The 19,322-nt window shown below is 54.5% G+C and overlaps 1 protein-coding gene across 23 annotated transcripts in view; it reads right to left on the bottom strand.

Annotated features, from left to right (window-relative positions):
- Positions 1-5,391: 5,391 nt before the first annotated feature.
- PCBP3 (poly(rC) binding protein 3) overlaps positions 5,392-19,322 on the bottom strand; it is a 54,431-nt gene continuing 40,500 nt past the window's right edge. For 14 of the 23 annotated variants that reach the window (XM_085065897.1, XM_085065883.1, XM_085065884.1 and 11 more), the window contains 3 exons: positions 17,059-17,111; positions 14,219-14,388; positions 12,649-14,063 (listed from right to left, as the gene is read on the bottom strand). In XM_085065897.1, coding sequence (XP_084922023.1) covers positions 13,799-14,063; positions 14,219-14,388; positions 17,059-17,111 — 488 coding nt within the window. In that variant the 3' untranslated portion in view covers positions 12,649-13,798. The other 9 variants (XM_085065889.1, XM_085065890.1, XM_085065892.1 and 6 more) reach the window with 3 other exon arrangements.

Genomic DNA, 19,322 nt, shown 5'->3' with positions numbered 1-19,322 from the left:
TTTTGAAAACCAGCCAGAAAGGGGTTGCTGGGAAGGGAACTGTCTTCATGCATCACCTCAGCAGAATCATTTCCCCTTCACTTTCTCTCTTCCTCTCTCCCCTTTCCTCACAGGGGATTATCCAAAGCAGCAGCAGCAGCAGAGCTGACCTCCCCCTCCCTGCAGGCAGGGAAAAGCAGACCCATCTTGGGAGCAGCTCTGCAGAGCTGGAGCAAGCTGGAGGCCAGCTGGCCGTGTCAGCAAAGACTTCATGATCATGGTATGGCCTGTGCAAGGCTCCTGCTGGCTGCACAAGGCTCCGAGCAGCTGCAGCCTGTCAGACCCCGTGTGCCCCAGGGAGCTCCTCCCACCCTGCTGGGGACCCCAGTTCCTGCCTGGAACCCCAATCCCTGCCTGGAACCCAGCCTGGCCCCCAGGGATGTCAACAGGCATGATCATCCTGACCAGACTGCTGAATTGGAGCAGTGTCCAGCATCAAAGCATTTTAAGTCATTATCTTTTCCAGGTCTGTGGTGCTAAACCACGGCCAGCAGTGTCCCCAGGACATGGAACAGCAATTTCCTTGGAGAAGTGTGGGCTAGTTTTGCAGGAAAGAAAGACCATTCCCAAGTCACTGGGACTAGCAGCATGCCATCGTGTCTTGAAATCCAAGAATACATGTCTGTGGAGGACATCCCTTTTCCCTTCCTCTTCAGATAAGGCCAGGGAAATTGAGCCTTATGGCTCTGTCCCACCCACCAGGAGCAGGGGAACTCCATCTATCAGCCTCCCTCTGGAGTGCCATGAAGATGGGCAAGGGAAGCCCCTCCAGGATGCCTGAGTACCTCAGGGAATGGTTGTTCCCCTTCCCCAGTCCCAGCCCACAGCACTGCTATAAACTTTCAGTCCAATTCCAGACCAAACTGGGTGCTGGGGGAAGAAAAAAAAAAGTGCACTTGGGACAGAATTTTTGCTTTTTCTCCTCCCAGAGATTGAGAAAAGAATTACTTTGTTCTGTTTTTCTGATATTAACTCTTTCATGTAACCTTTTCTTCCTGTTAATCAAATCTACTTGGAAACAGGAAATATGGAAATGGGCTGAAACTAATTCCCATGAGAAAGCCAGGATTGAACCCATCAGAACACACAGAACCACAGGGTGCTTTGGAAAGCAGGGAAGGACACAGTGCCAGGTTTCCAGATCCATTTTCTGCAGCTGGGGTTACTTTGTCCCCTCACACAGTGCTGGGAGATGCCACAGCACTGAAATTTCCCTGGTTGTAACCACACAAAGAACTCCAGTGCCCTGCCAGCTGCCTGTGTCCCCTTTGTCACCTTCCCCCTGGTCCTGGGGATATGAGCACCCAAAGATGGAGATGTTTGGGATGATGGATACTTCCATGTGTCTGATTACCAGGGGCTGCACCTCCCCAGACTGGCTGTAGGACCCCCAAGGTGTTTTCCCTGTCTCCATGCTCAGCCCTGCACCACGGGAATGGTCCGAGACCAGCACTGCGCCAGCCACAAACCCCACTGGAAAGAATGTGGTTTGTGGTGCTTCTGCACATGATAATTCAGCATCCCACAGCAGATCTCTGCAGGAAGAGGCAGCAGAGAAACCCCTCTGAGCAGGGAAACATCACCTCTCCCAGATGTGCCTTGGGAGAGTCCCACCGTGGCACAGAGCAGGCTAGGCAGCACCAGGGGAGGGTCTTGGATCAATCCATCTGCAAAAGCACGCAGTGGAAGAGACAGCCCATCTTCCAAACCCTTGATACTCCTACCAAGCGACCCCTCAGCACCCTTGCCTTGCCAAGGGCTCCAAGACACAGCCCAGCTGGGACACGGTGCCTCTCCGAACCGCTGACCCAACACGAACTTCCCTTCTGTGCTGCTTGCCAGCTGAATCCAAGCTGGCCAGGGGGAGCCTTCGCTCCCTTGCAGCCCCGTTCGGGATACACTCTTCCCTTCCCAGGCCACCCAGGGCCAGTCCAACCGGGATTTCCAGCTCCCAGCCATCCAGCACGTGTAGGGTGTGAGAATCCCCCCACCACCCCACCCTGAGGATCCCTTCCCTGCTGGCAGAGCCAGGGCTCAGCACAGCAAATCCACATCCCTGCACCCAGGATGGTGCGTGCTGGGTTAATGTTTCCCCCATTACCTCACGCTGGCCTCTGTTCTTATGGAAAAAACCAAACCATCTGGTAATGATCTTTCTCTAATAGCTGTCTGGGTCTGTGGGAAAGCTTGGCTTAGCTTCTTAGGAAAGATGAGAGGGTCGAGTGAGAGGGGAGGTTGCGGATGCGGCGTGGGAGCTGGAGGAGAGGAGATAACGCTTTCAGGATCCTTTTCCTGGGCCACCCCAGCGCTTGCAGGGATCCTTGAGTCGCAGGGGAGCCATGGGATGTCAGGACGTCACACATTTGGGATACCAGGAAGGACCTCTCTGCTCTCCCCCGGTGAAAGAGTCCCACCTCTTCCTCTGTACCACAGCGGAGGCTTGAAGGTGGGCAGCAAAATTCACTTCCAGGGCTTCCCCCCATCCCCATTTTACACTCAGAAAATAGAAACAGCCCAAAGCGTGGGGTTTTGGGGGCTGGGAGCATCGTGGTTTGGGAATAAAACTGGCTCCAACCGAGAAGATGAGCAGCACCTGCACTGCCTTCCTGTTCCTGGAGAAAAGGCAGCGCCCTGGGACATGCCACCTCCAGCCCTGGGGACACCACTGGAGGGACAGAGGAACCCCCCCTCGTGGAGCACATCCAGGAAAATGGGTGGAAAAACACGCGCTAACCCCTCCGGCAGCAGAGCAGGGAATATTTTCCATTCCTCTGCGCTAAAAGGCGTGGCTTGGGCGATTCCCAGGGAGCAGAGCCGTGCCTGCCGGGCTGGGCACATCTTCCCTGGGGAAGGCAGGGACTAGGCGCTCGAGGAACAGCCGAGCAGCCGCCAGACACAGCCCTGAATGCGGCTGGGGGGATGGCGAGCGCTGCTTCCCACCCAAGCCCACGCTTCCTGAGCCCAGCCTGCATCACCGAGGGATGAGCTGCACGGGGTGAAAACCTGCTTTTCCTCTGCTGTGGAGTACAACCCCTGTCTCTGCATCCATGTGGATGCAGGCATCAAACCCCAAAGCTTTGGGAGGGTCAGAGAAGCATCTTCCTTTTTGGCTGCTGTGGCACAGAGCCAGCTCGATCCCTTCCCATAGTTTTCCATGGGGATGGAAAACAATGGAAACTCTCCACCCCAACCCAGGAGCTTGCATGTGTCTAGCAAACCCCCAGAGGTTCCCATTAGCCCATTGCCAGGCTGTTTCTGCTCTCATTTTTATGAAGCATGCATGTTTACAGTTGTTACTTTTACCACCCCAGCAGCCATCCAGGCTCTGGGTGTGGCTGTGCCCTTCCAGAGCACTCCTGGGATGCAAGGCATGCAGCCCAGCTCCCTCCATACCAGAGCCAGAGCCAGCTGCAGCCTTTTTCCTAGAAGGATAAAGCAAGCCAGCCACCCTTGCTGGGAAGAATGCCTTCGCAAGCAGTGCCAAGCATCCTTCTCGGATCTTTCACAGACAATGAGTAGCAAATGTAAACCATTCAGTCATGGAGAAGGGGGAATGGCTTTAAACAGAAAGCAGGTTTTGGTTGGATATATGGCAGGAATTCTTCCCAGTTACAGTGCTGAGGCCCTGGCACAGGGTGCCCAGAGAAGCTGTGACTGCCCCTGAATCCCTGGAAGTGTCCAAGGCCAGATTGGATTGGGTTTGGGGCAACCTGGGCTAGTGGGAGGCGTCCCTGCCATGGCAAGGGGGAAATGAGATGAGCTTTAAGGTCCCTTCTAAGCCAAACCACCCTGTGGTTCTATGATTGCTCTCTTCAAGCCTATTTCCCCTGCTCCATGCAGCAGATCCCAGCACAAGCTGCAGCCAGGGGAATCCCAGCAGGGTGTAAAGATAAGCATCTCCCCCCCTCTGCTTTATTATTTTTTAGAAGCACAGCCAAAGGTAAACAGGCTGTTCTAATCTCCAAACACTCACCCTCACAGCAGGACACCATGGAGCTGCAGCCAGCACAAAGAGCTGGAGGTAATAGATGGGACTGTGGGGCCTCTGCACCCTTAAATGCCCTCAGTGGGGCACAGATGCTTCCTCTTCCAGCTGATGAGTCCTGCAGAGATTAACCCAGTGCACACAGGTGGTTCACATCCCTCTGCATCCCACCTCTCCAGTCTGGGCAGTGATTCAAGCCCTGTACTGGGGTGGGTGGACACAACAACCTTTGAGAGTGTTTGCACACACAGCCCACTGACCCCTTCCACAGGGCTGTCTCTGTCTCTGAGATCCAGCTCAGCCAAGGCCATGGAAGGTGCTTCATGGATGGCCCAGGGCTTGCAGGGAGGTGGGAAAGGAGCCCTGAGCCACATTTCCCAGAGCATCGCTCTCTGTCGATGACACCCGGCTTTGGGAGGGTCTCCATGGTGCTGCTGCTCTGGGAATGGGATAGGACACCCCAGCCAAGGACACACCAGGGATGGCCCAAACAAGGGGAGGATGACGTCCAGGTTCCATAGAGATTTGGGTCTGCTGCTCCCTGGGGAACAGGTTGAGCCAGGGTGAAGAAGAGAAGGGTGAACCCCACACTCTGCCTGCCTGCCCATAGCCCCTTCGCAGGGCCAAACAGGAGCAGGGGTGCTTGGAAAATAAAACTCCAAATGGAGAAAAAAGGTCAAAATGGGCATTTTCACCTTTGTTTCACCATAGGGCAGAGGTATGGGCAGGCACTGCTGGCCTCTCCTGGATGGGCTGGAGATGGAGACCCTGACTGCACCCAATGTGCAGAGCTGGGGCAGTGCTCTGGCTTCTCCTCTCGAGCAGAAAGGAAGCATTGCAGAGAAAAACCATGCCACAGCGTGTCCAAAAATAGCACCAGGGCTGCTCCAAGGTCCAGGGCTGGCACGTGGCGGGCTGGTGGGGCTGGTTTGAGAGCTGCCATTGTGTGGGGCTGGAGGGGGAGCCTGTATCCCGACTGGAGTGCTGGGCTGCTCCCTGGGGCCGGCAGTGACTCACACTTGCTATAAACACGTTTCCCCGATGGATAATGAATCCCGGTCATTGCCGCCTTTCGGGAAAGCTCTGGATTCTCTTTACAGTGCTCCCCCCGTCCCATTCCCCCACCCCTCCTGGCAGCCCCACTCCCATGTGGGATCATTTCCTGATGCTGAGTGGAGCCAGGGCTCTGAGGCCCATTTTCCAAACCACAGTTTGCTTCAAGGGCTGAGTTTCCCCATTAACCATTCTGGGGGCATCGAGGCTTTTGTGCATCCAGGACACCCCCAGAATTCCCCCCATTCCCTGTGGATGCTCCACTGCCCGAACCACAGCTCCCCAGCCTCATCCCACTCACCACGGAGGGCACCTCGAGCAACAAAAGCTTTATTGCAATGACACAGATAAGCCACGAAATACATTGCAAAGCGGCAGGGGCGATGAGGAAGCGCAGAGACGGGCGGCGGGAAGCGCTGGCTCGCAGGGGGTACCGCTGCACGCTGGCTGCAAGCTGCTGTCCTCCTGAAAGCTGCTGCCCCAGCCCCTCTGGCCCTGCTGCTGCCCCGTACCCAGAGCGGGGTCTGGGCAGCCGTGGGCAGAGGGGTTTGGGCAGATAGCCCCAAGGGTGCCACGAAGGAGCGGGAGAAGCTCGCGGGAAGCCGGCAGTGACTTCGGAGGGGACTCAAGCATCAGCCGCTGGCACCACGTCGGCTGCAGCGCTCCGGTCAGGCGGTGAAGGTGTTCCTCCCGTGCAGGTCAGGGTCTGCAGAGCTGGGGGGCAAGCAAGGCAGATGGTCAGGGCTCAGCTGAGGCACCAGTGCCTCCTGGCTTCTTTGGCTACGTGAACATGAGGCTGTTACAACACCCCGAGCAACTCTCTGCAATCACTCACACCCCAAAAGCCAAGGTGGAACAGCCATGCCCACACAGCTCTGCTCCACCACAACAAACCTCCCTTTTTTCCCTTGGGAGCTCGCACCCAAACACATCCAGTGTGAGCTGGGCTGCCGGGGGAGCTCAGGTGGTTGCCCAGCATGCTCTGTGTTTGCCTCATGGGCTCTCAGTGAGCGCTGAGAGTGGATTTTTGGGAGCTTCAGAGAAGCCATCCTGAGAACATCCTGAGGCTGTTGCTGGGCTAAGGATTTGCCCTGTTGCTGCCCTACGAACCCATGGCTGTGGGGATAGCGACTGCAGAGAGCTGGCTCTGCTGGACCCCATCAGCAAGATTTGGGGGTGATGGGCAAGGGCACTGCTGTGCTGGGGGTGATGAGCAGGTGAGAGAGGAGCACTGGGGAAGGGAAGGGCACACATTCCCACACAGCCTCTGCCTGGCGCTGCACTGCACCATCCTCTGCCTCCAGAAATCACCACGTTTCAGCCCGGAATACGTGGGGGGGAGATTTACTTGCGGCACGAATAAATTTTAGTCTGCAACTGAAAATTTGTGTTAAGCATAGAGATGGTGGTTTGTGTCGTGTTTGCATCTTGAACTGGCTTTTTACTGACAGCTTCTCTGCAGCACTCCTGTAAGAGATTCGGGAGCATGGCTGCATGCTTGGTAGCACACAGCGGCATCCCTTGGGAAAACCACATCACCAGCTGCAGCAGCAGCCTCAGGTTACATCACTGCAATGTCCTCCCACCAAAAAAACCCCACACTGCTAATTGACTGCTTTTGGGTGAGCACATCACGGCCTGCTCCCCTTTGCACCGGGAAATCCTGTTGGATATCTGTTGGGGTTTGATCCCAAGCTAGGCACACAATCCTGAGTTCGGGAGCAATGCTGCCCTATCCCTCTGTGCTTCATGTGCCTGGCCATGCTGCCAGCTGGCTGGTGGCCCATCACTGCCATGCCCACACTTCCAGGGAGCATCTCACACCCCTGCTGTGCCCACACCCCATGGGGCATCCCGTGCCACCCAGGCTCATCAGACACAACAACACCTGTAGAAGCTCCAGAGCCGAGCACCACTCATCCCCTGTTTGATCCAGAGGCAAATGCTCTCAGACGCAGGCTTTCTCCAGGGATAAATAGTGACACTGCCTGCAGGGAAGCAGGACACAGCACTCCAAGTATGCTTCCAATATACCAGTCCTCACGCACATCCCATCCTTTTGGGATCAAAGCAGTTCCTCCTAGGAACAGCATGTGTGTCCTAAATCAGCCACAGGCCGTGTGGGGGCTCAGACCTGAAGCCTCCTCCTGCTGCTCCATCCTCATCCCCATCTCCTGTCTGGTTTTGTTCCCCATGTGCAGAGTGGACTTGATCGTCATTTCTGGGAAGAGACATCGCTGCGGTTAAACCGCCTAAACACAAGTGTGGGAATCCAGAGCCAGTCTGGCTTCACTCTTGGCTGGATTTAGTCTGTGGGATGCTTTCGGAGCGATCTGGAGTCTTGTCCTCCTCTTTGCAGGACAACGGCGCTGGGGCAGAGTGGGAGGGGGGCCGCACATCTGGAGTGGAGGGAGTTGCACATCTGGTACATTCAGTACTTCCTAAAAGTCACTGCCACGTTACCCTTTGGCCGGGGGCCTGGCTCGCTGCATAGCACAGCAGATCAGGATCCACAGCTGCATTCTTTTTGCAGTGAAAGCAAAAATATCCCTCTCAGCAGAGTACCAGCTCCCTGTAACATCCGACACGGGAGCAGGGGGATTGCACACAGACCATGACCTTTCTGCAAGTCATTCCGCCAGCTGCAGGCGCTCCTGCTGCCAGCCAAGGCACAGAGCATCCAGCTTGGGAATGCCTCCCTGGGGAGCACGGGGATGGAGACTCTTGGAACCTTTCCAGCAAAATCTTGTCCTTCTGCCAGCCTGAATGGGCTTGGGCCAGCATGAGGTGGTGGCTTGTGCCACCCATGGCCGAGGGCTTGCCACACATCCTTGCCCATGTGAGCTGGGCTGGCTCCGTGGAGGTCCCAGCACTGATGGAACCCTTCCTGCAGAGGGACACGGTGTCAGTCACCTGCTCGCTGAATGTCACTGCCCAGTGCCACCAGGCTCAGGGGGACGCACAGAAAAGCCCACTCCTTTTCCAGCTGCGTCCTCTGCACGCAGATGGAGCAGCGGCTGGAAGCACCGGACATCCCAGCGCTGCCCACATCCCGGCTGGAGCAGGATGCATGAAAAGCTGGGCAATGGGGACATCTAGTGACCAGCCAGAGGCGCCCAGGGCTGGGGACAGGGTACCCCCCGGGGCTGGGGGAGATGGCTTCCATCCTTGTGGCCAAGGAGAAAATGGGATTCAGCATTCATCCCTGCCACACCACGCAGAGATCCCCCAGAAACTCTACCCCCGCCAGCACCGGAGGCAGGAAATTACCCTTGCTAATGGAGCATAAGCTGGGAATTAGCATAATTAAAAGTGACTAGCATGGATACATAACAAATCCTGCAATAACAGCTCAAAGAGAGTATGAAATTTAAAGAGTCTCCCCAGTGAAAGTCACTTTCCCTTAGGGGAAACGGTCTATTTTTTTCAGCCTCATTTTGTACAAGATTTACAAATACAGTCCAGGGAAAAAATGCACAAAACAATACTCCAAACAATTTTGGGAGCATGACAAGGATCTGCAGGGGGAGTGGAGACCTTCAGCTGAGGGCAAGGGGCTGAGCACAGACCTCAACCAGCCCCTCTCTGATGGACACCCCCACACTCCAGGGGCAGGGAGAGGCATTGGACCAATACTTTTCAGTCCAAGTCAAAATTTCTCCCTAAATAACTCATTCCCAAAGAGTTTGACTGAGTTGGTTGCTTCCAGAAATGTTGAATCATTCTGGCTGGATAACATGCATTGATTTGGGAGAAAACAACAATGTATTAAAACTATTCTGTTGATTTACTGGACCATTCACCTTGTATTGCATATTCACCCCAATATTAGAGATTTTCCCAGTGGCATGGCTGTAGATGCATCATTATAATATTTTAAGTTCATCTGAAATGGAAGCCCAAGACCTATCACAAATCAAAGCAAAACATTGAGGCTCCTTCCAAAGAAAACAGCAAATCTCCTTTTGAGTCCTCCCAAAGAAATCAAAGCTGAGTTTGATATATTCCTTGTGATTTTGTTGTTATCCTTGTTGTCATCAACATGCTCCCAGGAGATGCTGCCATAGTTTTAACACCTCTTTCTCAAGCCCAGATGATGATGGATAAGCTGATTCCCACGTAGCACTGCAGTTTCATCCTTTTTTTTTTTTTTTTTTTTTCAATTTGCAAACTAACCTTGGCAATGTGACCCCCAAAGAAAAGCTGCAAAGTCAAAGGGAATGCCAGAAGGAGGGGTGCTTTGGGTTGCCGTTCGCAGGATCAGGAGCTGGACTCGATCCTTGTGGATCCCTTGCAAATGAGGATATTCTGTTATTCTTTGACTGTGCAGAGCTCCTGTGAGGTGACCAAGGTGACTTACTGCTGGGACTGTCCCTTGTCCCCCGGTGGCCACATCCAGCATTCCCTGGAGCACTCCCATGAGCACAGATCCTTGTGGCAGCACAAGCCTTGACACGAGGTGTCGGACACCTGCCTGATGCCAGAGAAATGCTCATATCCAGCCTCTTCTCCTTCACCACCCATTCCTGGGGTGGCTTTTCCACAGCCTGGCAAGGTGATGGATGCCTGGCAGCAGACTGGCATAGGGATGGTGCCCAGAGGAGGCTGTTATCCATGGCTGTGCTGGCGTGGGGATGGGTGCAGAGGTATTGCTGCAGTCTGCTCCCCCTCTCCAGCAGCCTTTGAGCTCGGCTGCATCTGGCAGACCCAATCTGGCATTTGCTATTTTGGGCAGCGCTGTCTCAGTGGAGGTGGGGAACGGCACAGGGAGCACACGCAGAGAGCAGAGCAATTCAGGGCAGCCGTGATCTGCAGGCACCACAGTCCCTGTGCAAAGCCATTTCTGTGTTTAGGATGCTGTCCTGCTCCCCTGCCTTCCCCAGAGGTACAAACCCAACAGCCTTGTTGGCCTGGGATGGATTTCCCACTCTTGGTCAGCATGATTCTGCTGCTGCTGTGCCTCCATCACCTCGTGAAGGACCTCTCCTCATGCTCCAGCTTGTGCTCCAGCCTCATGGAGGAGCTGAGAAGGACAGGATGGGCTGGCTCCCTCCATGCTCCATCCCTCTCCGAGGGGCAGCACCCCAGGCTGCCATGGAGGGTGGTGGCAGTGGGATGTGGAGCTTTAGCCATGGCTCACCCCCCAGGCCACCGGGGTGGTTATTTTCATGCTGGGTCTCATACAGATATTTCATTCTTCCAACAGGAAAAACACTAGGTCTGAAGCAGAGTGAGGAACAGAAGATGAGGAATGCCCGTTGCCCACAGCTGGTCACCACCTTGGCCAGTGGCTCTGTGCTCATGCTGGCCAGTTGGCCACTTGGAGGAGGCGCCATTTGGTGCCTGCCTCCCTCCATCCTCAGCATCAGCACAAATACACAGGGGAAGTGCCAGCAGAGACTACGGCTCCACCTGAGCCCCTCAGCACTCCCCACAGCACCTGTGCTCCTCAGGATGGGTAATCAGGGCATGCTCCTGAGCCTGTGTGGCTGCTGGGCCACCCAAAAGGCACAACTGAACCCAAGGCACTGGGGAGAGCAGAGCAAGGGGTTGGAGGCAGGCAGGCAGCAAAGCATCTTACGGAGGGTGTGGGAGCACCTTTAAGTGCAGAGGTGGAACGCTGCGGAGAGCTGAGCATGCACAGGTTTTAGGACACCTGGGCTGAGCAAACCCTGATGCTCAGCAGCACCACCTTCACCGTTCTGGGCTCCTGGGCTGTGCTCTCCTCCCTGCTGGAGCCCATAACCCCCTGCCCATCCTTGGCACCACTGGTGCAGTGGTGTGAATCCCTGACACAGCCCCATGCCAGCGCTGAGCAGGCAGTGCTGGGGACAGGAGGAGAAGTGGTCCAGCATCCTGGCAGGAGAAGGGTGGGAAGCTGCCAGCGGTGCCTGCCAGTACGGAGGGTGGAAGAGAGGGAAAGGCCATGAAGTCTTGGGGCTCACCTGGAAAAACAATGTATTTCCCATGGGGTACAGTGCAAAAATGTACTGTGCGGCTGCTTCAGCTGTCTGGGGACATGGTGGATCATGGTCCCCCCATTTGCCATCTGGGAAAAGGGACAGTCAGGGATTAACAGATGGAAAACAGACGTTTTCCTGCTTGAGAGGTAGGAGAGAGAAGAAAAGCCTGGAAGCAGAAGGCAGGGCTGGGCAGAGAGGGTCTTGGGGAAGGGTGTGGGGCACAGACATGGCAGATCCGTCCAGACAAGGGGATAGTGGGAGATGCTGGTTGTCACACCGTAACTTATAAATTAATCTTAGGGAAAACCAAAGGATTATGCAAGCCAAATACTCTCTCTTTGAAAAAATAAAAGAAATTAAACAGAAAGCATGGAATCACTCAGGAAGTGCATCACTCATGGACACCTTCTCTAAAAAAAAAGAAATTTTTAAAAAAATGAAATTAAAAAAATATGATGAGGGTGATGATAAATAATAGTAATAATACAATGATAGTAGTAGTAGTAATAATCATGATTAAAAAAAAATTAGTAATGAAGAACTCTTGCATACAACCCCCACCTTCCCTCCAAGCAGCTAAAAAGGTGTGGAAGGATGCACAGGGAAGGATGGGGCTGGAATTGTTGGGGCAACCCAGGAGAAGAACAGTCGGAGCCCATCGGTACCAGAGCTGCACAGACATTTATTGAACACAAACAACGACAAACACAGCCGGCTCACAGAGCTTCCTGAGCTATCGTCCAAAGGTTTTGCTTGTGGGGATTGCCAAAAGAGTGCTTTCAAAGGCCCCTGGGGGTGTGAATCCCATACAGCTGAGTTCTTCCCACTTCCAGGTGCTCGTTAGTTTAAAAAAAAGGAGCATTTGTGTGTCTGTGTGTGTGTGATTCTCTTAGTTGAGTAGGAAAAAGGGCTTGTCTGAACCATGCCATGTTCCAAGAGAGAAGCCTGCGGGTGAACTGAACCCGTGCTTGGCTTCGCTTCCCAAATAACACAGGGTGAAAACTACGCCCTCACCCCGAGGGCAGGGGTGTGAGGTGGCAAAGGTGAGCCAGGACAAGCAAGAGGGAGCACCAAAGGAAGGAGGGTGAGAAAAGTTAAGTCATCTGAAGCACGCACAGCTCTGGATGGCATCACACATGTCCATAGGCTACAGAAAGTACCGCCAATGTCAACTCAAACGTGTAGGTAGCTACGCTAGACTGACACTAGAGACCCCATCAGCTCCTGAAGTCTCACCAGTGAGAGAAAAAACAGCACCCCCCTCCCCCCTCCCTCGTCCCCAAAAAGCAGATGAAGAATTAACACCGTAACGCTGAAAACAAGGACCAGAACCAAAGAGTTTGGGAGCAGCCTCGGGAGCACAGAGTAAAGAGCTCGTAAAGAAACGTTCCAGTGTGTGCATATGCGTGTGTGTGTTTATATAGATATATATATTCGTTAGTAAAGAAAAGAGTATCTGTGGAGGCAAAGGGAAGACGGTAAATGTACAGGCAGTACAGGCTGGGTGGAGTGCCGGTGGCTGGAGAGGGTCGGGTGGTGCGGAGTGGAGGATGGTGGGTGGAAATTAGAGTGCGCCCATTCCAGTGACCTCAGACGTCAGCCTAGAATAGACAGGGGCAGAGAGAGGGGTGGGGGGGAGACAAAAAATAAGCGCTTAATCACCGGAGCAGAAAAGAAAACGAAGACCCTGCGGGGCAGCGCTCCTCCTCTCGCCCACGCCCTGCTCAGACAGGGTGGGCAGAGCATCGCTGGGTGGCCTGGGGGTGCCCCATGGAGGGCACGGGGGGCTGCAGCGCAGAGCCAGCACAATGGCTAAGGCCAGGTGGTACCCTTTACTGTCATCATGGGTTGTGGCAGGGGTGTCACCCACCAGAGGTGCTGGCAGGAGTCATCCCAGAGCATGCAGCATCCTTCCCATGGGGGACAGGCAGCCGCGCCAGCTCCCCCGGGTGCTTTGCTCTGCTCTAGTTTGGAAACTATGGGAGAAGCTGACCCCATTCTGCCCCCTGCCAGGTCACCTCCACACAGGCGGCAGCTCAGCCAGCCCTTCCCAGCAACGAAGAGCTGCTTCTTTTTCTTTTCTTTCTCTCTCTTGTCTCGGGAAGTGGGGGGGGATCGGCAAGGATCTGCGGGGAAGCCGCTCAGCCATGCCCGCGGGCCCCGTGGAGAGGTGCCACGGGCATGGGCAGCGGGGTAGCGGGGCGGGATGGGATGACTGGGGTCTACTGCGGGTCGGGACTCAGGTGGGTTGGGTGCAAGGAGGAGAAAGCACATACAGACCTCACCGGTGCTCCCAGCCCACACCCCAACAAGCGTCAGAGTCGCCGCCAGCAGCCCCCCGTCCTCGGGGTCCTGCCGGCAGCCTCCCTCCTGCGCACATCAGGGGCTGGCGGCGGGTTGGCACGACATCGATCCTGCCCGGGTGGAGGGCGCTTTGTGCGGCTCTGCCAGGCCGGTGCAAAGCTACCAGAAAGGTCCTGTATCCCCTTAAACTCGCTCTCCACGAGTCCACAGCAAACAGGTGTGAGTGAGCACCCTGGGCACAGCTCGCTGCCTGCACGGAGTAGGTCCCCAGCTCATCTCTCGAGCTACGCCGCCCCTCGCAGTCCCTTGCCTGAGAGAGGCATGGGCTGCATCTCCCCGGTGGCAGTGCTGGGAACCCTCAGCCCCTGTGAAGTCCTGCAGTGCCAAGCTTTTCAGGATGAAAAGGAAGCAGTCAGGCCGTTCCCACATCTTGCATTTATTGGACTGATTATTTTCACTGAATGGAGGAAAGCCTTTGGGAGGCCTGGAAGCACGTGGAAGAGGCAGTAAGCAATGCTGGGATCCCAGCAAGCAGGTCCCAAGTGATGCCTCCCTGCCACCGGCTCAGCTCTGTTCCTGTCCCCGTCCCCTGCCTCCTCCACAGGGAAAGATGGTGGCAACTCTGCCCACCTGTGAGCAAAATCCTTGAGCGAGGGTGGCGGGTGGGCAGGCGATCAGCGCGACCCGCGTCAGCTCCCGGTCCCCAGCCAAAGTGCCAGCTGGGGGGAGATGTCCTGCTGGTGACGTCTGCTCCCCGCTCAGAGGTCTCAGCAAGACACCATCCATCCCAGCTGGCCTCGGGAAGGCCCGCAGCGCCGGGAACGTGCCAGCGGGACGGGATCGGCCGTGGCGGGAGGTCGGCGGGGGGTCTCACCTGGCGTTGATGAGGTACTGCGCAAGGCTGATGTTTGCAGGGGTTCCTGTGATGGTGATTTGGCGCTCCGATGACCCTTCCGTGGCGTTGGCGATTTTGATCTGCGCTCCCGACATCTGCCGAATTTCATTGATTTTGGTCCCTTGGCGTCCGATTATGCAGCCTATTAGCTAGGAAAGAAAGCACGGAGGGAACGTCTGAGAGGCGGCAGCTCTGGCAGTCACCAGCGGGACACGAGCACACCTGGGACCAGAGTGACCTTAATGCTCATGAAAATGGGACAGGGACAGCCCGGGGGTGAATCCCACCTGCGTGCCAGCATGGTCCTCCAAGGACACATCCAGAGCCTTGCCCTGCTCTGCCACTTAGGGGAAAAGTCTCCATGGTGCTCAGTATCACAGAGGACTTCAAGGAGGGCTTGTTTCAGTAATAAAAATTTTCATGGTCTAATAAAAAGTCAGTGTTCTGCAAGTACTTATCCCCTTGCCAGTCACAGCAAACCAAAAGGTGGTTTGGATATGTTACTAGAAGGAAACAAGCCTACTGCCTTCCCTGGGGACAAGCCAAGCCCAGGAGCCCCCTCATCAGCTGTGAGCCCATCCCACATGTCTTCTATCCCACTGGGACACCCTCAATGCCTCTACTACCCTCTCTAACTCTTTTGGTGCAATCCAGTGGCTCGCCAGCGTGCACAGGAGAGCACCACGCAGTGGTGGCACACACAGAAAAGGTAGACCCTACCTAAAAATGCATCTTTCACACTCTTGTGAAAAATCAGTGCCAGATGGAGGCTTGAATCTCCTTAACTGTCCATTTCCTTAACTGTCCGTCCCTTGAATTTCCTCAGTGGTCCTCAGTGGCTTGCATTTCCTCATTTCCTCAATTGTCTTTGCTCATTTTTGCATCTCCTTCAAAGCATCTCCATAGCTCGGTGACACATACAGACATCCAGCTTGATCAACACAGGCATGAGGTGCTCTCCATGCCCTTTTTGGCCATCTGAGCTCTTTTCCAAGGGCATTTTATACATGGGATGTTCACCTTGGCAGCTGCAGGATTTCTGCCACAGTAGAAGTAGAGATGGTTACTCCTCCAAATATTCACTGATCCTTTGGTCAGACCGTGGGGCTGCCAAGGTAGTTTGTCCCACACAGACCTGAATATACACTGGAAGGGTATCCACTCTGTCAGGGTCTGTGGTGGGGTGTTCAGCCCATCCTGGCCTTCACAGCACAGAAATAACTCCGAGATGCTTCAGCAAATGAAAATCTGCTGGGGAGACCTGAGGAACCAAACTATTTAGGCAGATACTCAGCTACATCCAAGCTGAACCGCGTTCAAGTCTCTCCTGACAGTCAGAGGAGTAGCAAGATGGTTTTCATCATACTTCCTTCAACTGCAGCACAACTCCAAGCTACACCACTAGAACATGCCTGGAGACTCTTTAAGAAACCCAAACCTGTCCTCTGCTTCCCAAGAAGGTGGCAGTGGGTGTTTAAAAGCCTTTGAAACAACAGAGGGAGAGCTAAGGAGGAGTTTTTCAAGATGCAGGTGATGACATCGAATGCCTCCCAGGTCTGGTGAGAGCTGAGTCTCTAGCAAGTGAATGCTCTGAGTGCTCCGAGGTTCTCAGAGTCTCCTGGCATCCTTTCCTCCCACGTGAATCCTTTTGCAAGGGGTCTCATTATACTTCTGAAGATGCTTTCATTGCTGCGGTCCTCCATGCTCAGCAGATGTGGCTGTTGGAACCTCAGGAGCACTTGCAGAGCTCCCTGCAGCCTCCCAGAGAGGGGTCCTTGCTGGGTGGACAGCAGCAGATCTGGGATCCATCTCCCACTGGCTTCTCTGCAGATCCCTCCCATGGTGATTCGCCCCAGGGTGAAGCATCTTCAAGGGTTTCAGCCAGCAGGTGCTCAGAGGCTCTTGCACTTCCACATCTCTCAGGTGGATGGAGGTCTCAGCAGAGGCGCCCAGCAGCTGCAGCCAGGCTCACTGCCCTTCCCTGGCACTGCTGGCTGCTGGTGAACAGCAGGAAGAGGCAGCAACAGCTGCCAGACCCCATCCAGAAACTCCTGATGAGGATGGGCTGAAGGTGCTTGTCGGTGATGGAGATGGGGACAGACTGCATGTCATCCTGATTTGAGTGCAGACTGGGCCTTAACCCACAGAAACCACTCCAGAAGCAAGTGAGACATATGGATCCAGGGTCTGGCAGTGTCATGCTCTCCATCCCACCTCCTTCCCTCTGAGAATCCCTGGCCAGCATGGCCCAGCATGGCTCCAGCATCCTCCCAGCAAATATCCCAGTCCAACACCCACTTTACCACAACGCTTCCATCTCTAAGACCCAAAGCTGCCTGCCAGCAGTACTGAGACACACTGTCCTTCAGACACTCATGTGGCACTTTGTGGCATCAGAAATGTTATTTACTTACCTCCTCTTCACCACCACCCCCCGCCCAGTCACTACCCTTGAGCTGGAACACCATCTCAGACCCTGATTAAGCAATTAAGAGTTTAATCAGGGCTGGTATGGGAGCTCTCTCCCTTTCCCAGTGCTGTCAACTGGGCATGTTTCATGAGCACTGAGTTCACTTGGAAAGGGAAATGGAGCATTAAGGAGTGTACCTAGGGAAGTACCTATAGTCCAACAGGCGCTTTGTGCTGCAGGTTGATCCCCAATGGACTGCTCATGGATGAGGGAACATGGGGAAGGGGCATCTCTAAGTATATTTAACAAAGCCACATGGCTGCAGCTTGTATATACATATATATATATATATGTGTGTTTACACACACGAACACAGAGACATGCCAAGGAAGCACTTGGATTTACTTACATCATTGGGAATGGTGAGTTCATGAGTACTGGCCGGGGGACTGGCATCCAAACCTGGGCAGATGCAAAGGAACACGGTTAGAGCTGGCACAGGTGACACGACAGAGCTCCGCTGCTTTCCTGCAACACTGCCAAAGCTGCGTCCTGCTCCGGGCTGGGAGGGGAAGGGGATCACACACTCCGGGACAAGGAGGAGGAAGATGGTTGCTACCTGACTCTGCTGGAGCTAGGTGTCACCTTCTCTGCATCCCACAAGCGCCTTGCTTCCCACCCTTCATCCTCCCACTGGGAATGGCTTCAGAGGAGGGTGCAAGGTTCCAGCATCACCAAAGAGAGGTGGGTAAAACACCTTCCCACACACCAGCAGAGAGCATGCTGGCTGGGACACCCACCAGCCCAGCAGGAATGCTGTCCATGCACCCTCCAGCCCTCTCTGGATGCAGCACCATTGAGCTGCTGGGGTGTGACAGCAGCTTGGTGCCCCAAAACCGGTGTCCCCAGGGGATCCGGTGGCACAAGTCCTTTGCAAGTTAAAGCCCCACAGACTCTCATGCTGAATTTAAGCCAGACTGCTAAGACATGCAACCCAGCTGGACCCAACTGTCCCTCTTATTCCCAAGGGAAAGCAAGATGAACAGTATGGAGATCTAGATCTTGCTTCCCTCCAAAATTACACAGCAAGGAGCGAAGGCAGTGGTGTGCTTCCTCCCAGCCTCTCCTGGATCAGGGAGAGCTCTCTCCTCCATGGTGGGAATGGCTGGAGCCAGCAGGATACCCTGTGTGTGCAGCTCCAGAGGTAAGAGGACACCATGCAGTAGCACCCCTAGGCCAAAGCCTGCCTCTCCCACGGTTTTCCATACTAAATCACCTCAGTGCCAAAGCAGGGACGTGCTATGTCAAATCTGCAAGAAAGAAGCTGTCTGGTGGCTGACAGGAATTTGCAGTCACTGGAAAAAAAAAAACCTTATCTTTATGATATAAACCACTGATGAAGGCTTTTAAGAGCACAGGAGACTGCCAGGTCTGTATCTGTGGAAAGAGGGGGGTAAGGATGTGCAGAATGAAGAAGCACAAGGAGACTGGAAGTACAGGGCTCCTGCAATACAAGACAGCAGCAGCACCAAATTCTTCATGTGTTTCCATGAAGGGCCTCAGCACTGAGGGAGAACAGCTCCAGCAATCTCTGATGTGCTCATGCATGATCTTAGGATGTTAGGAAATAAAGGTGGGCAGGCCCTGGCACAGGTTGCCCAGAGAGGCTGTGGCTGCTGTCCCTGGAAGTGTCCAAGGCCAGGCTGGATGGGGTTTAGAGAAACCTGGGATAGTGGAAGGTGTCCCTGCTCATGGCAGGGGGTGGGACAAGATGGGCTTTAAGGTCCCTTCCAACCTAAACCATTCTATGATTCTGTGATTCCTGTGCTTTCCTGAATGCAGCTTCCCAGGCACACTTCTTTGACATCTGCCTGCAGGATGTCTCCTCACCAGATTTTTCATTTGGGAGCACAGAGAAGAGAGGAAATGCAGGGAATAGGGGTGCAGATCCTCCAGCAGGCGGCCCTCTGCTGTCCTTCACCCCTGACAAGGGTACTAATGCCAAAACCTGCACAAAACAGCTCCTGCCCAGGTATTACACCACAGGCAATGCTCAGTGCTGACTTTACAGCACACACTTCTCCAGCCCTAGGCTGTCTTGCACACTGAGCCTCCTCACAGTCTGGTGAGGTGGACTGCACCTATCACAGACATGTCCCTCTGGTGAGGGTGGCCCTGTCCCTCGGCCATGTGTCACAGGACTCAGCTCAGCAGAAGCCTGAGTATGACTGAAAATGTCTTCTGAAGGGAGCAAAGCACCAATGAGGGCTCAGAGCAGCGCTGAGGCATCCAGGGATCTTTGGGAATACAAGCTAAGTTCCTCAGATAGGTAGCATCCTCCATTCCACACTCAGATGCCATGGATGCTGCTGAAAGCCCTTGGGGCAGCTGGTGCACCATCCCTGCATCACACAGGCTTTGAGGAATGGCCACATCCTTCTCCTGTCCTGGAGACTGTTTATTTTGGCATTCTGATATGTACAAGCAGTCCCCAAGGCTGTAACGAGGGTGTCAGGGCAGGACTAATGCTTTGGGTGACTGCAAAGGGGGCATGTAGAAATCAAGGCTGCACAGGTTGGTGTCATGAAATCTGTATTTCTACAGTCTTGTGGGATCTATCTACTTAGGCTATGCTTGCTTTCATGGTTAGGTGATGTCCCCAAACCTTTGAAG

This window comes from Lichenostomus cassidix, chromosome 7 (assembly GCF_008360975.1).
Source record: "Lichenostomus cassidix isolate B80296 chromosome 7, HeHo_3.0, whole genome shotgun sequence".
NCBI classification, from domain to species: Eukaryota; Metazoa; Chordata; class Aves; order Passeriformes; family Meliphagidae; genus Lichenostomus; species Lichenostomus cassidix.
This window is presented reverse-complemented; position numbering and strand designations above follow the sequence as displayed.